The 24,234-nt window shown below is 44.3% G+C and overlaps 1 protein-coding gene across 3 annotated transcripts in view; it reads right to left on the bottom strand.

Annotated features, from left to right (window-relative positions):
* ankrd24 (ankyrin repeat domain 24) overlaps positions 1–24,234 on the bottom strand; it is a 215,155-nt gene that overhangs the window by 139,944 nt on the left and 50,977 nt on the right. For 2 of the 3 annotated variants that reach the window (XM_072482820.1, XM_072482822.1), the window contains 3 exons: positions 13,544–13,575; positions 4,134–4,208; positions 2,459–2,542 (listed from right to left, as the gene is read on the bottom strand). In XM_072482820.1, the coding sequence (XP_072338921.1) occupies positions 2,459–2,542; positions 4,134–4,208; positions 13,544–13,575 (191 nt within the window). The remainder of the gene's footprint in view (positions 1–2,458; positions 2,543–4,133; positions 4,209–13,543; positions 13,576–24,234) is intronic. The other variant, XM_072482821.1, reaches the window with a different exon arrangement.

The following is a 24,234-nucleotide window of genomic DNA, read 5'->3' as shown; positions in this document are numbered from 1 at the left end:
AGCCAGTTCTTTATCCATCTAGCTAGTACACCCTGAACCCCATACAACTTCACTTTTTCCATCAACCTGCCATGGGAAACTTTATCAAACGCCTTACTGAAGTCCATGTATATGACATCTACAACCCTTCCCTCATCAATTAACATTGTCACTTCCTCAAATAATTCTATTAGGTTTGTAAGACATGACCTTCCCTGCACAAATCCATGCTGCCTATCACTGATAAGTCTATTTTCAACCAAATGTGAATAGATCCTATCCCTCAGTATCTTCTCCAACAGTTTGCCTACCACTGGAGTCAAGCTCACAGGTCTATAATTCCTTGGATTATCCCTGCTACCCTTCTTAAACAAAGGGACAACATTAGCAATTCTCCAGTCCTCCGGGATCTCACCCATACTCAAGGATGCTGCAAAGATATCTGTTAAGGCCCCAGCTATTTCTTCCCTCGCTTCCCTCAGAAATCTGGGATAGATCCCATCTGGACCTGGGGACTTGTCCACCTTAATGCCTTTTAGAATACCCAAAACTTCCCCCTTCCTTATGCCGACTTGACCTAGAGTATTTAAACATCCATCCTTAGCCTCAACATCCGTCATGTCCCTCTCTTTGGTGAATACCGATGCAAAATACTCATTAAGAATCTCACCCATTTCCTCGGACTTCATGCATAAATTCCCTCTTTTGTCTTTCAGTGGGCCAATCCTTTCTCTAGTTAACCTCTTGCTCCTTATCTACTAATAAAAGGATTTGGGATTTTCCTTAACTCTGTATGCCAAAGATAATTCATGGCCCTTTTTAGCCCTCTTTATTGCGCGTTTGAGATTTGTCCTACTTTCCCGATATTCCTCCAAAGCTTCATCAGATTTAAGTCGCCTAGATCTTATGTATGCTTCCTTTTTCATCTTAGCTAGTCTCACAATTCCACCCGTCATCCATGGTTCCCTAATCTTGCCATTTCTATCCCTCATTTTCACAGGGACATGTCTGTCCTGCACTCTAATCAGCCTTTCCTTAAAAGACTCCCACATTTCAAATGTGGATTTACCCTTAAAGAGCTGCTCCCAATCCACATTCCCTAGCTCCTGTCGAATTTTGTTATACTTGGCCTTTCCCCAATTTAGGACCACTCTCGTCTTTGTCCATGAGTATTCTAAAACTTACGGAATTGTGATCGCTATTCCCAAAGTAATCACCGACTGAAACTTTAACCACCTGGCCGGGATCATTCCCAGAAGTTGGTACTGGATTAAAGGCGGATTGTGGTTCATGACAACAAGCGGTATTTTAAATAAATTAACATGTCATACATAATCATTACAAAACATGGTTGCCAGGTTAAATTAACCCTTTTCTATTAAGTAGGCAGCAAACCAGAAACACATGCCTTCAGATTTCTGACTGGTGAAAGGTGACCTGCAGCAGGCGAGCTAGTCTTCCTGGTGGATTTGGAGTAAGCAGGAGATGCCTTTCTTTTTGGGGGTGCTTTGTTAGACCCAGAGGGAGGAGGCTAAGCTATTGCATTGAGCTTGGGTGGCAGCTGTCCAGGAAGGTCAGGATATGGGTGTCTAAGAGAGGGGGAGTGGCAGCAGTTCCAGGGATCCATGTGTGGCTGGTGGGCAGAGAACAAGAACATACATACAGTGCAGAAGGAGGCCATTCAGCCCATCAAGTCTGCACCGACCCACATTAAGCCCTCACTTCCACCCTATTCCCGTAACCCAATGACCCCTCCTAACCTTTTTGGACACCAAGGGCAATTTAGCATGGCCAATCCACCTAACCTGGACATCTTTGGACTGTGGGAGGAAACCAGAGCACCCGGAGGAAAGCCACGCAGACACGGAGAGAACGTGCAGACCCCGCACAGACGGTGACCCAGCAGGAAATCGAACCTGGGATTCCCCAGAGGTGGTAGATGATTTAGCTTTTTTAACAATTGTCCCTAAGAATTTAGAATTTGCACTTAAGTAAAACAAGGTACTGTTTGAAATATGGTAACTGTTGTACACAGCAAAGGTCCCACAAACAAAATGAGGGAAGTGACCAGATAATGTGAGTCCGATGGTGTTGGTTGCTGGCCAGGAGGAGGCCTCCCCTGTCTTTCTTCAAATTGCACTATGGCCATCTTCGACAAACTTGGCCTGAACATCTCAGCTGAACGACAAATCTCCAGACCCAGCACTCCCTCAGTCAGGCACAGAGCATCAATCTTCATTGGATAACTAACCACTGGAGTAGACCTTGACCTTACAATGTCAGAGGAGAAGGGCAATCCCTGACAGAAAGTGGTTGGTGGATTTATCTCAATTGGGTTTGATTGGCCGATGAGGAACTGGTTTGATTGACTAATGTGGCGTGGGTTTGATTGATTAATTTGGAACTGCTGTGATTGGTTAAGTGTCCTTTGTTATTCCTTATATTCTGAAAGCTGAGTTAGTGCAAAGGATAGACTCACCTTTGGTGTGAGTGTTTCTGTTGAAGAGTAAGATGGACTTGTTGATTCACCAGTAGAGAGAATCTCAGAGGATTGGGAAGGGCTCTGGAACCAGCAGCACAAAGAATTAATATTCCAGTTTTATAGCAACAAATGGCAATCATGACACAGAAATTAATATTTTGTTCCCTTCTTCCATTCTACTCCCTCCTGTGCCCCCAGCCCACTATCACTCACTGCCATTCAAGGTGTACTTCTAGCAGGTGTCACTGAAGAAGCAGGACCTTGCCCTGATTAGTTCTCACTATTTCTGGCTGCATTCCCTCACAGAGAATTAGCCTCGGACCTGCTACTCTGAATGGCAGACATTCGCACAAGGCCGTCATTTGTCAAATGACATACGAAGAGAGCCATGACCAATACTAGAGCTCAAATACTTCACTGGATTCATTCGTAAGAATTCTTAGATCTATTCATCTGAAATCTCTGGACTATGTATCTGGTGGGCAGCACGGTAGCACAGTGGTTAGCACAGTTGCTTCACAGCTCCAGGGTCCCAGGTTCGATGGGTCACTGTCTGTGCGGAGTCTGCACGTTCTCCCCATGTCTGTGTGGGTTTCCTCCGGGTGCTCCGGTTTCCTCCCACAGTCCAAAGGTTTGCAGGTTAGGTGGATTGGCCATGCTAAATTACTCATAGTGTCGAAAAAAAAGTTAAGTGGAGTTACGGGGATGGGGTGGAGGCGTGGGCTTGTGTAGGGTTCTCTTTCCAAGGGCTGGTGCAGACTCGATGGGCCGAATGGCCTCCTTCAACACTGTAAATTCTATGATTCTATGTGTGGGCGATCAGCAGAATAGTCCCTGGATAAACAACATGGCCATTTATGTCAATTCCTCAGGGTTTCCCATCCACCTTAGACCTAAAATTACACAATGTAATTTGGAGAATCCCAAACAACTCTGTCATTATTTTAACCTGTTCTCCTACATAGGAACAAGAGTAGGCCATTCAGCCCATCAAGCCTGCTCTGTCATTCAATCTGGTCATGGCTGATCATCTACCTTAATGCCTCTTTCCACACTACCTCCATATCCCTGGATGTCATCAGTATCTGGAAAATCGATTTTTGTCTTGAATATGTTCAAATGATTGAGCTTCTGTGGCCCTCTGGGGTAGAGAATTCCAAATTAGGGCACCTGGAAGAAACCCACGCAAACACGGGGAGAATGTGCAACCGCCACACAGACAGACACCCAAGGCTGGAAGTGAACCCGGGGCCCTGGCGCTCTGAGGCAGCAGTACTAACCACCCTGCCTCCCGAATGTCCTGGCATGCCCCAAATCGTTGGAAATCATTTATATAGTTTGTGAACAGCTGTGGACCCAGCACTGATCCTTGCAGTAGCCCATTACAAATAGCCTGCCATTCTGAGAATGACCCATTTATTCCCATTCTCTGCTTTCTGTCTGTCAATCAATCCTCAATCCATATTAGTATATTTCCCCAAAGCCCATGCGTTCTAATTTTATTTACTAACCTGTGTGGAACTTTATCAAACACATCAACAGATAAAATATTTCAGAAATGGGATCGAACTTTGACCTTTTCAATTGACAGCAAAGACTGATGAATCTAAAAGTTGCTTTTTGCACCTCAAACACCATATTGACTGGATGACTAGAATAAAGTTCCTGTTACCTGGGTAGAAGGGGTGCTGGGCGGCAAAGGGGCTTGCCTCTTTCGGGGGCTTGAAGTTTTGTCTTTTGCCAAAACCTGTGGAATCGGAGAATAAGTTGATGAAAGGAGTCAGCAAGAATGATAAGAATGGAAGGGAGGCGATTAGGCACAGAGCAACAGGAAGGGTGGAATCTGAGACACACAAATCATAGGTGGACTTCCTGATGGAGGACAGGTGGGTTAGCAGAGAGACGTAAAGGATAAGAGTGGTCTTTACAGATGCATGGAGGAACGAAAACTCTGTCGAAGGAGGCAAGGAGAGAGGGAAGAAGATTGCAGGAATGAAGGGGAAGAGGATGTGAAAGGTTTGCTCTATAAGACCGACTTGGCTTTCTAAAAGAATGAAAAATCCAGCTAGTTAGTGGATTAATCCAAATTATATAGGTTCAGACACAAGAGATAAATCATCTTGTTGTCTTATTAGACAGAGGTTCCGATTCACCCAACAAATTTCAAAGTGTCAGTTTGGGCGAGTTTGATGGGGTGTTTCCCATCAGCGGCAATGGCGAGATCGTGGCCTGTATTCAATGGCACTTAGTTCCAAAAATGAGCTCCACGTGAATCTTGCTATGCCTGGCTCCCTCACAGTCTAATTCGCCCGACTGGTGCCTCAGCTGCTCGCCAGTAATAAGGGGGAGCTGCTTTTAAACCTTCGCTCACCACTCACACCCAGCCAAGAAACAAGGATGGCTGTCTGCAGAAAGACAGGAATCAGGCCGAATCAGATCCCAAGGAGCTCCAGGGCTTTCGTCACAGCGAGTGGTCACTGCCATGTACAGGGACCGCAGACAGTGACAGCACAGGCACGTCCTCCTGGAGTGATGTTACATGGACCATTGGAGGAACAGGGTGGTTGGGGTGGATGAGGGAGATGGTTGAGCTGACGGACACAGCTTCATCCTAGGAGATCTGGAGACGCTTAGAGCCTCCCTGGTCCTCCTGGCATGTCGAACCCTTGCCACCACTTATCCTCCATCCTCCAACTTCTCGGGCCCATCCTCCTCCAGCCCCTCCTGGTCCCCTTCCTGATCAGACGAAACGGCATATCCCTCCACCTCCTCGTCCTCCAGAATGTCACCCCGCTGCTGTTCCAGATTGTGGATGGCACTGCAGACCAACACAAAGCGGGAGACTCTCTGTGGGGTATATTGTAGGCTCCACCAGAGTGGTTCAGACATTAGAACCGGATTTTGAGCAGCCGATGCACCACTCAATGATAGCACGGGTGGCAGTGTGGGCCTCATTGTATCAGGTCTCCATGTCGGTCTCAGGCCTCCGCACTAGCATCATTATCTATGTCCTCAGTGGATGTGCCTTGTTCCCATGAGCCAAGCCGCCATCCTGGGGTGGTCCTCGAAGACACCGGGGATTTCCGAGTGCCCAGAATGTAGCTCCCAAGGCAGCGAGCGCACAAGTGTACGATTCTAAGGCAGTGATCACATGTGACCACATTAAGGGAGTGGGGCCACTGCCTGTTAATATAGGGCACTCTCTGATCCCTGGTGTTCGCAGATTGATATGCAGCCATCAATGGCCCCCTGGACCTGGGCAACGGTGGTGAAATCTGCAGCCTGAACATAGAAACATAGAAAATAAAAGCAAGCGGAGGCCATTCAGCCCTTCAATCCTGCTCCGCCATTCATTATGATCATGGCTGATCATCCAAGTTCACTACCCTGATCCCCCCCCCCCCCCCATATCCCTTGATCCCTTTAGCCCCAAGAGCTATGTCTAATTCCTTCTTGAAATTACACAACGTTTTGGCCTCAACTACGTTCTGTGGTAGCGAACTCCACAGATTCACCACTCTCTGGGTGAAGAAATTTCTCCTCATCTCAGTCCTAAAAGGTTTACCCCTTATCCTCAAACCCCTAGATCTGGACTCCCCCACCATCAGGAACATTCTTTCTGAATCTACCCTGTCTAATCCTGTTAGAATTTTGTAACTTTCTATGAGATCTCCTCTCACTCTTCTAAAGTCCAATGAATCTAATCCTAACCGACTTTGTCTCTCCTCATATGACAGTCCCGCCATCCAAGGAATCAGCCTGGTAAACCTTTGTTGCACTCCCTTCATAACAAGAACATCCTTCCTCAGATTTTTGTTTAAAAATATATAAATTTAGAGTACCCAACTCATTTTTTTTCCAATTAAGGGGCAATTTAGCGTGGCCAATCCACCTACACTGCACATCTTTGGGTTGTGGGGGCGAAACCCACGCAAACACGGGGAGAATGTGCAAACTCCACACAGACAGTGACCCAGAACCGGGATCGAACCTGGGACCTCGGCGCCGTGAGGCAGCAGGACTAACCCACTGCGCCACCGTGCTGCCCTATCCTTCCCCAGATAAGGACACTAAAACTGCACACATACTCCAGGTGTGGCCTCACCAATGCCCTGTACAATTGCAGTAAAATATCTCTATTCCTATACTCAAATCCTCTCACATAGAAGGCCAACATAGTGCCAGCTGTACCTGGGTGCTTACTTTCAACGACTAATGATGTCGCTGAGTATCCACCTCTATCAATTTACACCATTCAAATAATAAACTGCCAAGACATACTGTTGGGTGAATTAGACATTCTGAATTCGCCCTCTGTGTACCTGAACAGGTGCCAGAATGTGGCGACTAGGGGATTTTCACAGTAACTTCATTGCAGTGTTGACAATAAACAAATCCAATCCAATATTGTGACAATAATAAAGATTATTATTATTGCTATCAAAGCAGATAACCTCACATTTATCCACATTATACTGCATCTGCCATGCACGTGCCCACTCACTCAGCCTGTTCAAATCCCGCTGAAGCATCTCTGCATCCTCCTCACAGCTCACCCTCCCACCCAGCTTTGTATCATCTGCAAATTTGGAGATAATACATTTAGTTCCCTCATCCAAATCATTAATATATAATGTGAGCAGTTGGGGTCCGAGCACAGATTCCTGCAGTACCCCACTAGTCACTGCCTGTCAATCAGAAAAATACCCATTTAGTCCAACATTTTGCTTCCTGCCTGCCAGTCAGCTTTCTAAGCATCTCAAGACACTACCCATAATCCTATGCGCTTTAACTTTACAGACTAATCTGCTATGAATGACCTTTTTGAAAGCCTTCTGAAAGTCTAATGTACTAGTTATAGCTTCAAGGAATTCTAGTAGATTTGTCAAGCATGATTTTCCTTTCAAAAATCCATGCTGACTTTGCCTGATTACAGTACTGCTTTCCGAATGCTGTGCTCTGAAATCTTTGATGGTCTACAGCTCGCTGTTTTCTCTCTACCTCCCTTTTTGAATAGCGGGGTTACATTTGCTACCCTCCAATCTGTAGGAACCATTCCAGATTCCAAAGAATTTTGGAAAATGACCACCAATAAGTCTACTATTTCTAGGGCCACTTCCTTAAGTACTCTGGGATGAAGATTATCAGGCCCTGGAGATTTATCTGCCTTCAATCCCATTAATTTCCCCCAAACCATTTCTTTGCTAATACTAATTACCTTCAGCTTCTCACTGAAATTTGTGCTTCTCAGAACTTCCAGTACATTATTCATGTCTTCTTTTGTGAAGACAGAGGCAAAGTATGAATTTAGTTCCTCAGCCATGTCTTTGTTCCCTGTTATGAACTCCCCTGTTCTCTGACTGTAACGGGCCTACATTAGTTTTTATCAATCTTCTTCTCTTTGCAAAGCTACAGAAACTTTTACAGTCTGTTTTTACGTGTCCTGCTCGTTTACTTTCACATTGTATTTTCCCCTTCTTAATCCCTTTCTTAATCAATCCCTTGGGCTGCCTTTGCTGAAGTTCAAGCTGTTCCAATCCTCAGCTTTTTCTAGTTATTTTGTGTCTCTTCTTTGAATCTAATACCATCTCTAATTTTCCTTGGAAGCCATGGTTTAGCTACAGTTCCCTTTCTATTCTTGCGCCAAATAAGAATAAACAATTTTTGGAGTTCACCTATTCGTTCCTTGAATTCCTGCCATTGGCTGTCCCCTGTCCTTCCTTTGAGTAATGTTTCCCAGTCCATCATAGTCAGCTCATGCTTCATGCCATTATAGTTACCTTTATTGGGAGTGAATGCGCAGAGCGAGGTTTGCCAACACAACCCGTTCACTGGATGGCACTCTGAGACAAGGCAGGTCATGGTGTGGGTGTGGGAGGCTTGGGGGACTTGAGGGTCCCGGGATGGAAGTCCAAACTGATTGTCATTTTCTCTCATACTCCAATTCCTTCCAGAAACAAAAGTCTTTGCTGGTGTGGATCCTATGGAGGCTGCTCTCACTGTGCTTGTAGCAGCCGAGGTGGGCAGACATCAAAGATGGCAGCAAGGCCATTGCAGGCTGGTGGTGGCACAACATGTGCAGGGGCCTGCCACACACCTTGAAGACCCGATTACCCATCAGGCGGAGGAGGCGGCCAGTAGGGGAGGCCAGTGACATGCCAGGGTGTACAGGAATCATTGGTCCTTCCATGAAATGACGAACAGCAGATGCCACAGAAGAGTCCGTCTGAACAGAGAGACAGTATGGCACCTGCGCAATGTGCTCGCGGATTTGGCACCCCGTGGAGGAGGAGGACACCAGCCCCCGGTGGCTGTGAAGGTCACTGCAGCGCTAACCTTTTACGCCATGAGGAGGGCCGGGGTGGGGTGGGGCCTGTGTGGCATTTCCCAATCTTCAGCCCACAGGTGCATCCGCAAGGTGATGGCTGCTCTGTATTGTTGGGCATTCAGCTATACCACCTTCAATCTGGACCAGGCCCACCAAGATGCATGTGATAAAGGAACATATGTGATCATGGGTGACTTTAATCTGCATATAGATTGGGTGACAGTACAATAGAGGAGGAATTCGGGATGGTTTTCTGGATCAGTACATTGAGGATCCAACAAGAGAACAGGTCATCTCAGGCTGGGTGTTGTGCAATGAGAAAGGATTAGTTGGCAATCTAGTTGTGAGAGAACCCTTGGGGATGAGTGACCATACTATGGTAGGAATCTTTATCAAGGCGAATAGCAAGGGTGACTCACCTCCTCACATCCAATCAGTAGCCATTGTACCCAGCTTTTTGAAAAGGAGTAGTAAACAATGCCTGCGGGGCTTCTCACTTGGGGAAACAGGTGACACCTGGGTGTCCGTTGCATTCTAGTTCAATCTCGCTAATGAGACTGAAATAAATGCAAATTAGGCTTAATGCGATTCCAGCCATTTTTGGACCTCGCCATCAGGAACAGCTGTGCGAATTGCAAAATGATCACACCCAGCGCAAATCTCGATTTTGGCCTTTCCCGCAATTCACCTGCCGCCCATTGATCAGCGCCGGGGGCAACACGGTGGGAAAATCACACTCAAAAAGTACAAACAAGTTATACATTTATATACTTACCAGTAGGAAATCCATGCAAGCTATGCACTTTTCACCGACCCAGGAGAGATCTCGAGGGTGATTTAACCGGGATAAAAACCTATCTTCAGTTTTGGGCGCATTTAGCAGAATGTTTCTCGATGGCTGCAGCTTACAGTTGGGATCTGTGTAATGCATCCATTTCCCCCCCATAAATACCAGGTGGTGGGGACTAGCCCAGAAAAGGCTCAGAAACGTCACCCAGCGAATTTCAGTGGTGTCAGGTGGAGTGCTCCGCCTGCTTCGAAAAATACTGTGGGCTGGTACTCGCTGTGTGAATGGAGTCTTCTGCAATCGCCCATCACCTTCCAAAGTCCAACCTTACTGGACATGGGAACCAATGGTTTCCAACTTTCACATGGCTGGCAGACTGTAGTGGAGAGTGCATGATTCATCAAAGTTATTGTTTATAAGACCCAAACATAAAAATGTTTGGGGCCTTCTGAAACAGGCTTCTGGTAATCTACTGGGGGTTCTGCTCACATCACCCCTGCATCTGTTGTGGATTAATTGTTAGTTATATAGTCAACAACTCTGTTGTATTATCGGACTACCAGAATGGCAGAAGGAGAACTAGATAGGGGAAGACGGTGGAGTAATAGTAATGTCATTGGAATAGTAATCCAGAAGACCAGGTTAATGTTCTGGGAACAAGGATTCAAATGTCACCACTGAACCTGGTGGTATTTAAATTCAATTAATAATCTGGAACTGAAAAGTTAAGACCTTGTAAAGACTCATAAAAATCAAACTGGTTAACCAACCAGACATTTTGGGAAGGAAATCTGCAGCTCCCATCTGGTGTGGCTCCAGTTCCAAACCCACAGCAATGTTGTTGATACATAATTGCCCTCTGAAATGGTGTGATAACCCACTCAGGTTAAGGGCAATTAGAGATGGGCAACAAATGCTGATCTTGTCAGCAACATCCCATGTATCCTGTTTTTTTTGTCCTATGCTCACACTGCATCACAGAACAATGTTTAATATGTGGAATCATGCCATTTAATTCTCTTTCTTGATCCCGATAAGTGATAGTAGAGAGTGTGTACTTCATAGAATCATAGAATTTACAGTGCTGAAGGAGGCCATTCGGCCCATCGAGTCTGCACCGGCCCTTGGAAAGAGCACCCTAGCCAAGCCCACATCTCCACCCTATCCCCGTAATCCCACTTAACCTTTTTGGACACTAAGGGCAATTTAGCATGGCAAATCCACCTAACCCACACATCTTTGGACTGTGGGAGGAAACCGGAGCACCCGGAGGAAACCCACGCAGACACGGGGAGAACGTGCAGACTCCGCACAGACAGTGACCCAAGCCGGGAATCGAACCTGGGAGCCTGGAGCTGTGATGCAACTGTACTAACCACTATGCTACCGTGCTGCCTACCTGTGAGAGAGAAAAACTGGAAGAAAGGAAAAGGCAGAAGACCATAAGGAATGGTATTTGAGAGAGAGGAGATTCTGGAAGGACAACATAAAAAACCAGAGGGAAGGGGAAATGAGGGAAGGAGCGAGGATCCAGTGGTAGCAATAAACCTCTTTAATTTAGTTTAGAACAGACCCAGAGCTGAAGTCAGGAACATTCCCAGCACTCTGATTTTGGGAAATCTCCAGAAACATGTTGCCCATTGAGTGCCCACTAATGATGTGACTGCAGAAACGTAACATTGACAGTAAAGATGTGAGATTCGAAAATGGACAGGTTCAAGTGAAGAGAGCAGCACAAATAGGCAGTGTACTTTTCACCAGGATTATTCAATCTGTACACAGAACAAATATTCAGAGCGAGTCAGAGGTACTTACAGCAGTAGAAATTGAGGTAAAAACATAACTCACTTGCAATATGCACTACTTGCTGAATCAGAAGAGGCCCAACAAAATATTGTAGATCAAATAAAATCTAGAAGTTTGGAATATGGATTAAGTTTGAACCCAAAAAGATAAAAACAATGGTAGTAGAAGGAATATATTAGAAGATACCAGAACGAAGATTGAGGTGGATAGTGTTACAGTGGAACGAGTAAATAGATTTGTTGATTTCGGACAAATGAGAACAGAAAATGGTGAATCTGACGCAGAAATAAGAAGGATAGAGATAGTCAGAAGTAATTTTGTGAGTTGAAGAATGTGTTAACAAGAAAACTGAGGAAAACCTCATGAGGGCTGGAATTCTCCAGCTGTTGGGATTCCCTTTTCTGCCAGCAGCAAACCCCCACCCGTGGGTTTCCCAGCGGCATGGGGTGGCTTCAATGGGAAATCCCATTGACAAGCGGCGGGAGTAGAGAAACACGCCACCAGCGAAAGGAGTGCCCCCGAGAAACACGCGGCTGGAGGACTGGAGAATCCAGTCCAAGATGCCACACGCTATCCACTTTCCTGTCTGGCTCAGAAACCTGGACAATAAATAAACATCTGTGGAAGAAAATAGAACCATTGAAATGTGGATGCCAAGGTGTACGTAAAAATGTCAGATAGGACCATAAGACACAAGAAGAGGTGCTACAATTAGCACAAGTGAAAAGAACTCTGAAAAATGATGGACAGAAAAGAAAATGTTAGTATTCTGCTGTTTGATCAGAGTTGGGATCTACGGAGATATCTTCTAGAGGGCAAAGTAGAGGGCAGCAGGAAGATTGAGGGAAGTTTGATGGCAGACATCACAGAGAAGTTACCGACAAGCTACAGTGGGTGTGTGAAGATGATACATGACAGACGAGGGTGACATACAATGGCAGACGATTTCCTGGCAGGAGTAACTGCAAGCAGGACAGGAGGGAGGGATGATAGGAGGGAAGCAGAGGAACAAGAGTAGGCTATGTTCCTCCTATGGCCTACTGAGACGTTCACCATACAATGAGATCATGGCTGATCTTTATGCTACTCCATCTTGCTGACTTGTTTCTGTTTCCCCTTCATATCGTAATGTGGCCGCCTAAAATGGCCACCCGCAGGAATCAATGGGAAATTTGGCCAAAGCCAGAGCACAGACACGCTGTAGCCTGCAAATATACAAAGGCTGCACTTCAGACTTTTGCAGAAACTGACACAGGAAAAAGGCTGTTAAAAGGCCATCCCGGTACAATGGGCTACAGGTAGAAACTAACAATAAGAGGCAGACTTGATGGCATCTGTTTTCCTTATTTGGGTAGGCGTACATGCCTCGAACACTAACGGCCATGGCTGACCGGGATCCGCCCGACCATCAAGGTGGCAACCCTGAATTGGTTGAGATCGATCAGGGTGATCGAGCCCTGATCGATACATTGGACATTCACCTGGGACCGCCCATAAGCGCACCAAGTTCCCAAAGGATAAAAGGTGTTGCGCAGTCCACCACTCTCTCTTTCAACTGCAGCTTTCGACAGCCAACAACAATGGTGAACCCTTCACCAGCCAAGAGAAGATTATCCATGCCATCCACAGAGGGACCAGAGCTGAGGACACAGACAACCAGCAACAGACATCCAGCACTGCCAGACTACAGGATTCTACATAAGGCCATATCTGCTCTGTACTTGCCAGTCACCTGGAAGTTAAGTTAAGGTCTTTCTAGTGCAATAGTTTAGAGTTCAACTTGTATGTGTGTGTGATTGATTAATGTTAACTTTGTGTGTAATAAACTATTATTGTATTAAGCAACTTGTGGTCATTTGTCCATCGTATACGGGTTAAATACAAACTGTGGTTCAGAAGGTGCATAAGTAATCTAGCAAAATTCCATCAACCTCAGTTTTGACATTTCCAATTGGCCATTGTGAGTACAAACAGTAACCCAACCGCCTGTACTTTACTGCGGGCAACATGGAGTAAAGCATACTGTTAATAGGATTATTGAAGTAACGTTGCACCTCCCTGTTTTGATTTTGGAGGAAGATGTATAATGTAATGGGAGCAAATCCAATGTGGGTCTGGTCAGGCTGTGGGTCATTGACAATCTGAAGCCCAGTTCTTTTACCTGATGTTGTCTCCTTCTTAATTCTGGCTCTGCTGAGAAATAAACAAAAACACAGAAATAAACTCCCATGAAACTCAGAAAATGTTACAGTGTCCAACAATCAGAATCACTGAGGGGCAGTATGGTGGCACATTGCACCTGTGTTCCTGGGCATAGTGCCAGAGGTGGGAGGTTATGCCAAGGTGCCTTGTGAGCACATGATTTCAGCCTCATTACCACTATGTAAGTTCTTGGAAACAAGCCTGGCCAGGAGGGAAAATCATGATGGCTTTCCTTTATAATGCAGCAGTGGCTACCTCCTGGCCAATACTCTTAGCCATAGGTACGGGGTGTCTGCATACCTCTGGACTTGTCCTCAGAGAATTGACTTAAGTGTTTGAAATGCCACTAGAATCTGAGCTCCACCCATTAAGAACTAAAGGAAGACGTCTGTCTCAGAAATAGAATGGCGGTATTACCTTGTGATGATAATTCATGCTATCGTACAAGATCATTTCTAGTGCAATGCCCATTAAAGTGCTAAAAACATCACATTTTCTCAGCTTTTATCATTTCAAATGGAGCAAGGAAAAGGCTCAAGACCAAATATTCAGCCTCATGTTTCAGCTCACCTTCCATTGAAACTGTTGGTGGGAGGAACATGTCGTCTCCTGTGAGAACTTTGGCTCAATCATCAGTGACTGCCTCGTTCTAGATTCTCCCACAAGAGGAAACAATGGGCGGGATTTACCGATTGTTCATGCCGGAGGGAAAATCCGGTCCCACAAAGGCGCACTGGTTTCCTGGCAGCAAGGGCTGTTGTCACTGGGAAATCTGGTTGACACCAGCGGAGTCAGTAGATCCCACTGGCAGGCCACCTCCGCCGCTGAAAAATACACGGCGGGGTGATCGGTAAATCTCGCCCAACCTCTCCACATCCACCCTGTCAATACACCCTCAGGATCAATCGAGTTGCCCCTTTCTCTTCTAAACCTCTTGTGTGACTCAGTGTCATATTTTGTTTTCTACGCTCCTGTCTCAAGCTCATTTGCTGCAACCTTCATTCATGTGCTCGGTACCTTTCGACTCGACTATTCCAATTCACTGCTCGCTCTTTACCCTTATTCTACTCTCCCTAAACTTAAGGTCATCCAAAACTCTGTTTCCTATGTCTTAAAGTGCAGCCAATCCCATTTCCCTAATTCCCCTGCCCATTCTTGCTGACCTACTCTGGCTCCTGGTCAAGCAATGTCTTGATTTTAAAACTCTCATCCTTGTTTGCAAATCCCTTCATGTCCTTGCTTCTCCTTTTTGCTCCTGTAATCGTTTCCAGCCCCACAATTGTCCAAGATATCTGTGCTCCTCTAATTGTGGCCTAATAAGTATTCCTAATTTTAATCGTCCCACCATTGGTGGCCATGCCTTCAGTTGCCCGAGCCCCAGGACCTGGACTTCCCTCCCTACACCTGTCCTCCACTCCAACTCACTTCCCTCCTTTAAAACTCTCCTTAACCAAGCTTTTGTTCATCTGACATACTTAACATATGAATTGGGATCAGGAGTAAGTCCCTTGAACCATTCAATAAGATCATGGCTGATCTGATTGTAACCTCAACCCCATATTCCAACCTACCCCAATAACCTTTCACCCTCTTATTGATCATAGAATCCGTAGAATCCCTCGTGCAGAAGGAGGCCATTTGGCCCTTTGAGTCAACTTTGAGCCTCTGAAAGAGCATCCTACGTAGGACCACTCCCTCCACCTTATCCTTGTAACCCCACCGAACCTGCACATCTTTGGACTGTGGGAGGAAAGAGGATCACCCAGAGGAAGCCCACATCTACACGGGGAGAATGTGCAGACTCCACACAGACAGTCACCCAAGGCGTTAATTGAACCTAGGTCCCTGGCGTTGTGAGGCAGCGGTGTTTTTCTTTTAAATATAGAGTATCCAATTCATTTTTTCCAATTAAGGGGCAATTTAGCGTGGCCAATCCATCTAACGTGCACATCTTTGGATTGTGGTGGCGAAACCCACGCAACCACAGAGAGAATGTGCAAACTCCACACGGACAGTGACTGTTATGTGCCAGGGTTTAGAGAACCAAAGTGTATCATGGAGTTCACCTGACCCACAACTTTTAATAGATTGTGGTATGGGGAGCACACGGCCCACTCTACAGGTGTGGTACAGCAGAAATGGAAAAGTATTTTTGAAAGCAAAACAATGTTAAACTCAAGTTAACCTTTTTAAAACATACAGTGAACATCTTAGCAACCATCAATTTAAATACAAATCCCAAAGAATACAACACTAAGTAATCCTTAATAATTTCCCAAACAACATCCTGGGGCGGGGTTCTCCGACCCCCCCGCCGGGTCGGAGAATCGCCGGGGGCTGGCGTGAATCTCGCCCCCGCCGGTTGCCGAATTTTCCGGCACCGGATATTCGGTGGGGGCGTGAATCGCGCTGGTTAGCGGGCCCCCCACGGTGATTCTCCGGCCCGCAATGGGCCGAAATCCCGCCGCTGTCAACCCACGCCAGCCGGCGTGGATTGAACCACCTTTGGGACGGCGGGACAAGGCAGCGCGGGCGGGCTCCGGGGTCCTGGGGGGCTTGGGGCGATCTGGCCCCGGGGGGTGCCCCCCGGTGGCCTGGCCTGCGATCGGGGCCCACCGATCCGCGGGCGGGCCTGTGCCGTGGGGGCACTCTTTTCCTTCCGCCTTCTCCATGGTCTCCACCATGGCGGAGGCAGAAGAGACCCCCTCCACTGCGCATGCGTGGGGATGCCGTGAGCGGCCGCTGATGCTCCCGCGCATGCGCTGCCCGGCAAAGTCAGTTTCGCGCCAGCTGGCGGGGCACCAAAGGCCTTTCCTGCCAGCTGGCGGGCGGAAATCAGTCCGGCGCGGGCCTAGCCCCTCAAGGTAAGGGCTCGGCCCCTCAAGATGTGGAGACTTCCGCACCTTTGGGGCGGCGCGATGCCCGACTGATTCGCGCCGTTTTTGGCGCCGGTCGACGGACATCGCGCCGATATCGGAGAATCCCGCCCCAGAAGACAAAAGAAACACCTTTTAACAGAAGCACATTAGGTCTACATTCACTACTGAGAACATTTATAATTCTGAATTCACCAAATGATCAAGAGATTGTCTTTTCATGGCAGAGAGAACAGCAGTACACCTGCTTTGTCTGGCTTCAGCTCCAACACTGAAAACAAAACTAAAACACACCCTGCAGCAAACTGCCTAAAACAGAAGTAAAAAGCTGACAGACAGCCCAGCTCCACCCACACTCTGACGTTACTGATAAACACCCATTCCTTAAAGGTACATTTCTTAAGCACCCATTTCTTAAAGATACTCTCAGATGACACCTCCCCCCAAGAAAAAAAACAAACCATCAACTTCAAGATGGTTTCATTTTTCATCTTTTCATTACCCTTTAAGAAATGCACACAGTAAATATACTTTTTCGTTTCAAAAAACAACACATGCAAACAGGTATAATAATATAGTCCATTTTTTTCCCGTTCTTGTTCCAACTGAAATCCTTCTCAATTGACAGCCTCTATGAACAAGAAGGTCTCTGCACAATCCATCCATTTCTCTACGCCTCGGCATTTCTCGTTAAAGTCAGATACTTTAGTTCAATCTGATCACAGAGTCCCTTGTAATTCTCCAACAAAGGAGCATTGGTTATCACAGCTTTCAGGCAGTCAAATGCCTGTTGAAAGTCCGCAGTCCACTGAAATTGTTTACGCTTCTTCAGCAAGTCCATCAGTGGAGCAATCACGCGACAAATCTTTTTCACAAATATTCGATCAAATCCACTCATGCCAAGAAATCGCATTATTTCCCTTTGTCTCGAGGGTATTGAAAACTCCTCAATAACTGTTGATTTCACACCCCGTATGACCATTCGACCCTGTCCAATTGTGTGGCCAAGGAAAGTGACTTAGGCTTTTCCAAATTCACTTTTGGCTAGGTTTATCACCAAACCCGCCTTCTGAAGTCGATCGAATAACTCCATCAGATGTTTTAAATGTTCTTTCCATGTCTGGCTGAAAATTACCAGATCGTCGATGTATACCACACAATTGGGTAATCCGGAACAAATTTGTTAGTTAACCGTTGAAATGTGGCTGGGGTGTTTTTCATGCCAAATGACATAACTTTGAATTGGTATATACCATCTGGAGTCACAAAAGCTGAAATCTCCTTCGCCCTTTCGGATAAAGGTGCCTGCCAGTAACCTTGAAGTAAATCCAGTTTGGAAATAAAAGCTGATTGTCCCACATTCTCAATGCAATCCTCCAAACGTGGGATAGGATAAGAGTCCGTTCTTGTAACTGCATTCACCTTTCTATAGTCCACACACAACCGTTGGGTACCGTCACTATGGGTGAGCTCCATTGGCTGCAACCCACCTCAATTATGCCATTTTTAAACATACTCTCAAACTCTTTGTTAACCTGTGCCAATTTTAAAGGGTTACGTCTAAATGGATGTTGTTTGATTGGAACAGCATTTCCTCTATCTACATCATGTATAGCCATTTTAGTACTTCCCAATTTATCTCTACAAACTTGCCCATGTGCTATCAATAACTCTTTCAGGTCAGTTCGTTTTTCCTCTGGAAGGTAGCTTAACAATTCACCCCAATTTTTAAGAACATCCTCATTTTCCAATTTAATTTGAGGTATGTCAAATTCACAGTCATCTAGATTTGGTTCGTCAATTTGAGTTAGAATCATTAAAACCTCCTTTTTCTCTCCTTCCCTTTCAAAGTACCTTTTAAGCATATTCACATGACACACTCGGTGAGTCTTCCTTCTATCTGGTGTTTTTGCCACATAATTCACCTCACTTAATTTCCTTTCAATCTGATACGGTCCACAAAACCTAGCTTTTAAAGGCTCCCCTACCACTGGTAACAACACTAAAACTTTATCCCCACTGGCAAAACTACAAACTTTGGGTTTCTTGTCCGCTATCCGTTTCATCACATTTTGTGCAACTTTCAAATGTTGTCAACTTTCAAATATTGTCACAGAAATTCAATCGGATCAAGGAACAAATTTTACTTCAAAGTTATTCAAAGAAGTTATGGATAGCTTAGGAATAAAACAATTTAAATCAACTGCGTACCATCCAGAATCGCAGGGAGCGTTAGAAAGGTGGCATCAGACATTAAAGACAATGTCCAGGGCGTGTTGTCAAGATTATCCAGAGGACTGGGATAAAGGAATCCAATTCGTATTGTTTGCAATTAGGGATGCACCTAATGAGTCTACCAAATTTAGTCCTTTTGAACTAATTTTTGGTCATGAGGTAAGAGGACCACTTAAATTGATTAAGGAAAAATTGGTAGGTGAGAAATCGGAAATTACACTATTGGATTACGTGTCAATTTTTAGGGAACGATTAAATAGAGCAGGTGAATTGACTAGACAACATTTGAAAGTTGCACAAAATGTGATGAAACGGGTAGCGAACAAGAAACGCAAAGTTCGTAGTTTTGCCAGTAGGGATAAAGTTTTAGTGTTGTTACCAGTGGTAGGGGAGCCTTTAAAAGCTAGGTTTTGTGGACCATATCAGATTGAAAGGAAATTAAGTGAGGTGAATTACGTGGCAAAAACACCAGATAGAAGGAAGACTCACCGAGTGTGTCATGTGAATATGCTGAAAAGGTACTTTGAAAGGGAAGGAGAGAAAAAGGAGGTTTTAATGATTCTAACTCAAATTGACGAACAAAATCCAGATGACTGTGAATTTGACATACCTCAAATTAAATTGGAAAATGAGGATGTTCTTAAAAATTGGGGTGAATTGTTAAGTTATCTTCCAGAGGAAAAACGAACTGACCTGAAAGAGTTATTGATAGCACATGGACAAGTTTGTAGAGATAAATTGGGAAGTACTAAAATCGCTGTACATGATGTAGATGTGGGAAATGCTGTTCCTATCAAACAACATCCATATAGACTTAATCCTTTAAAATTGGCACAGGTTAACAAAGAGATTAAGAGTATGCTTAAAAATGGCATAATTGAAGTGGGTTGCAGCTAATGGAGCTCACCCATAGTGACGGTACCTAAACCAGACGGTACCCAACGGTTGTGTGTGGACTACAGAAAGGGGAATGCAGTTACAAGAACGGACGCCTTTCCTGTCCCACCATTGAAGGATTGAATGGAGAAAGTGGGACAATCTGCTTTTATTTTCAATTTCTGGATATGGAAAGGACATTTAAAACATCGCGTGGAGTTCTTCGATCGACTTCAGGAGGCGGGTTTGGTAATGAACCTAGCCAAAAGTGAATTTGGAGAAGCCCAAATCACTTCCCTTGCGGAGTTTCCGTTATCCTCAAGACAAAGGGAAATAATGCGATTTCTTAGCATGAATGGCTTTGATCGAACAGTTGTGCAAACGTTTTGAGGCGTGATTGCTCCACTGATGGAATTGCTAAAGAAACCTAAAAGATTTCAATGGACAGCGGACTTTCAACAGGCATTTGACTGCCTGAAAGCTGTGATCACCAATGCTCCTGTAATGGAGAATTGCAAGGGACTCTGTGGTCAGATTGAACTAAAGTATCTGATTCTAAAGAGAAATGCCGAAGAGTAGAGGAATGGATGGATCGTGCAGAGACTTTGTTCAAAGAGACTGTCAATCGAGAAGGATTTTGGTTGCAGGAAGAAGAACAAAGAAAAATGGACTATATTATTATACCCGTTTGCATGTGTTGCTTTTTTTTTAATGAAAAGGTATATTTACTGTGTACATTTCCTAGTGGATGGTGCAAAATTGAAAAATGAAACCATCTTGAAGTTGATTGTTTATTTTTTTCTTCTTGAGGGGAGGCGCCATGCGAGAGTACCTTTAAGACATGGATGTTTAAGCAATGTACCTTTAAGAAAACAGTGATGTCAGAGAGTGGGTGGAGCTGGGCTTTAGATCAGCAATTTTGCAGTTTTAAGTTGCAGTTTGAAAAGAGCTTGGGAGTGTCTGTGTTTGCAGTGAGCTGGATCTCTGCCATGAAAGACTATCTCTGGATCATTTGGGTGATTTAAACTCATAATAGTAAAGCCTTTAACCTGATGCGATTCTGTTGAAAGGTGTTAAGTCTCTTGGAAGTTTGAAGGAACATTTTGAGGAATTATTTACTGTTGCAATATTTTCTGAGTTATCTTTGAAGTAAGGGGTGTTAAGAGATCCAATGTTTATTTAAGATGTTAAGTTGAGTTCATAGAATAAACATTGTTTTGTGTTTAAAAACCCACGTGTCCATAATTGTAATCCCACCCCTAGGGAACAAGCCGTGTGCTAGGAAATGCAACAAATACATTAAAGGGGGAGGTTGGTTAAACTCCATGATACATTTTGGGGTTCTGAAAATGCCTCGCCCATAACAATATCAATAACTCTTTCAGGTCAGTTTGTTTTTCCTCCGGAAGGTAACTCAACAATTTATCCCAATTTTTAAGAACATCCTTGTTTTCCAATTTACTTTGGAGGTATGTCAAATTTCAAGTCATCTGTATTTGGTTCGTCACTTTGGGTTAGAATCATTAAAACCTCCTCCTTTTTCTCTCCTTCCCTTTCAAAGTACCTTTTAATCATATTCACATGACACACTCAGTGAGTTTTCCTTCTATCCGGCGTTTTTACCACATAATTCACCTCACTTAATTTCCTTTCAACCTGATAAGGTCCACAAAACCTAGCCTTTAAAGGTTCACCTACCACTGGTAGCAATACTAAAACTTTACCTCCACTGGCAAAACTGTGAACTTTGGATTTCTTGTCCGCTACCCATTTCATCACATTTTGTGCAACCTTTAAATGTTGTTGAGACAATTCACCTGCTCTATTTAATCGTTCCCTAAAATTTGACACGTAATCCAATAATGTAATTTCCGATTTCTCACTCACCAATTTTTCCTTAAATCAATTTAAGTGGTCCTCTTACCTCATGGCCAGCAATTAGTTCAAAAGGACTAAATTTGGTTGACTCATTAGGTGCATCCCCAATTGAAAACAGTTCGAATGGAATTCCTTTATCCCAATCCTCTGGATAATCATGACAATAAGCCCTCAACATTGTCTTTAATGTCTGATGCCACTTTTCTAACGCCTCCTGCGATTCTGGATGGTACGCAGTTGATATAAATTGTTTTATTCCTAAGCTATCCATAACTTCTTTGAATAACTTTGAAGTAAAATTTGTTCCTTGATCTGATTGAATTTCTGTGGGTAGTCCATATCTAGTAAAGAATTTAAGTAACTCCTCCACAATCCTTTTAGCTGTAATTTTACGTACTGGGATGGCCTCTGGAAACCTAGTAGACACATCCATTACAGTCAAAAGATATTGATTCCCACTTTTTGTTTTAGGAGGCGGTCCTACACAATCGATTAGGATCCTTGTAAAAGGTTCCTCAAATGCTGGAATGGGTATTGAGGGCACTGGTTTTATCACTGCTTGAGGTTTCCCTATCACTTGACATGTGTGACATGATTGACAAAATGTAACTACATCTTTATGTAGTCCAGGTCAATAAAAATGTTTTTGTATTTTAGCTTGGTTTTCCTTATTCCCAAATGACCTCCCACTGGTACCTCATGTGCAACTCGCAACACCTCCTTTCTATACTCTACCAGCAATACTACTTGATGAACTTCTGCCGACTTCTCATCCGCCTGCATATGTACAGGTCTCCATTTTCACATCAAGGCATCATTTTTACGGTAAAGCACTCTTGTATCCACTCAGATTCCTCTTCCGTGTATGCTTTCTGATACATCCGGTTTATTTCTACATCTTTCTGTTGTAACTCCGCCAATTTTGATGAACTAAAAATATCTGCCTCATCCTCCACCTGTTCTTTTCCGACCATCTGATCAAAAATCGTTTCGGATAATTGCACGTCAACTTCATCTTCACTCTCTGATTTCTGCTCTTGTCTTAACCTGTGACTTTGTGACCACACAATCCGGAAAAATCCCAGGATGTTCGTCCTTCAACACTTCAGTTCTCTGATTTTCCACTGGCTTATTCTCCACAGTAGGCATCACTCCCACCTGCGATCCAGCTATATCATTACCCAAGATAAACTGTATTCCTGGACAAGATGGTTTCTCTATTACTCCTACTATCACTTCACCACTCTTCACTGGACTTTCCAACCTTACCTTATATAATGGAACACTACTCCTCTTACCCTGAATTCCACATATTACCACCTTTTCTGGCAATATTCTTCCCAAACTACATAACTCCTCATCTCTTACCATTAAAGATTGACTAGCTCCCGTATCTCTTAAAATTGTGACTTCTTTACCTGCTCCTCCTGATACACATGAGTAAACTTTACCCATACAAGTAAATTCTTTGAAGACATCTGGCACCTTCTGATCAATCACCTCTTGATCAGGCTGTACAATCTTTTGCACCTCCTTTGTTTCACTTCCTTTAACACTTTCACAAACCCCACTGTCTTATCCTGTTTTACCACATCAGCCTTCCCAGTGCTTTTCTTCAACACCATCACTGTGACTTTCCATGGCCTAGTTTATTACAGTGAAACCATTTGAAACACTTTTCATGTCTCTTCCACCCTCCTGGATTCCTTTTTTATCTGAGGTACAGTCTCCTTATTATATCCTATCAGATCACATTTACTTCGACCACTTGAGTATTTCTCATGTCCCCAGTTTCTATCCTTCACAGGCTGAAACTGTTGTCGGAAACCAAGCTTTGATTTATGAACTAATTCATAATCATCTGCCATTTCTGCTGCTAATCTCGCAGTTTTAACCCTCTGTTCTTCCACATGAGTTCTCACTACATCAGGAATTGAATTTTTAAACTCCTCCAAAAGTATAATTTCTCTGAGAGCTTCATACGTTTGGTCTATTTTCAAAGCCTTTATCCACCTATCAAAATTATTCTGTTTGAGTCTTTTAAACTCCATGCATGTTTGACCAAATTCTTTCCTTAAATTTCTAAACCTTTGTCTGTAGGCTTCAGGCACTAGCTCATATGCACCCAAGATGGATTTTTTCATCTTCTCATACATCCCAGATACCTCCTCCGGTAGTGATGCAAACACTTCACTAGCCCTACCTACCAGCTTTGTTTGAATCAGTAATACCCACATGTCCTGTGGCCATTTCATTTCTTTAGCTACCTTCTCAAATGAAATGAAAAAGGCTTCCACCTCCTTCTCATCAAACCTTGGCAATGCTTGGACATATTTAAATAGATCCCCACCAAGCCTTCGACTATGACGCTCTTTCTCACTATCCTCATGACTATCATCCAACTGTACGTTTCCCTTTACGTCTGACAATTTTAACTGACTGTCATGTTTCATGGCCATTTTCTGAAGTTCAACCTCTCCCTCTATCTTTTTCCCTGATCTGTATCTCCCTTTCTCTTTCTTTTTGTTCTGCTAGGGCTATTCTTTCTTTTCTCCTTTTTTCTTTCCTCTCTCTCTCTTTCTTTTTCCTTTCTTTCGTATTCAAACTGCTTTAATTCTTTCTCATGTTCCATTTGTTTAATTTGCAACTGAATTTTTGCCATTTCCAATGAGTCAAACTGTATCTCAGGCAACTTTAAATGCTTAGCCTCCACTATACCGCCATAATTACCTCATCTTTTCACATTTTGTCAGGCAATTTTAACTCCAATGGTTTTGCCAAATCT

Source organism: Scyliorhinus torazame, chromosome 18, assembly GCF_047496885.1.
Source record: "Scyliorhinus torazame isolate Kashiwa2021f chromosome 18, sScyTor2.1, whole genome shotgun sequence".
In the NCBI taxonomy this organism is placed as follows: Eukaryota; Metazoa; Chordata; class Chondrichthyes; order Carcharhiniformes; family Scyliorhinidae; genus Scyliorhinus; species Scyliorhinus torazame.
Note: the sequence above shows the minus strand (reverse complement) of the source record. Positions and strands in the feature narration are given on the sequence as shown.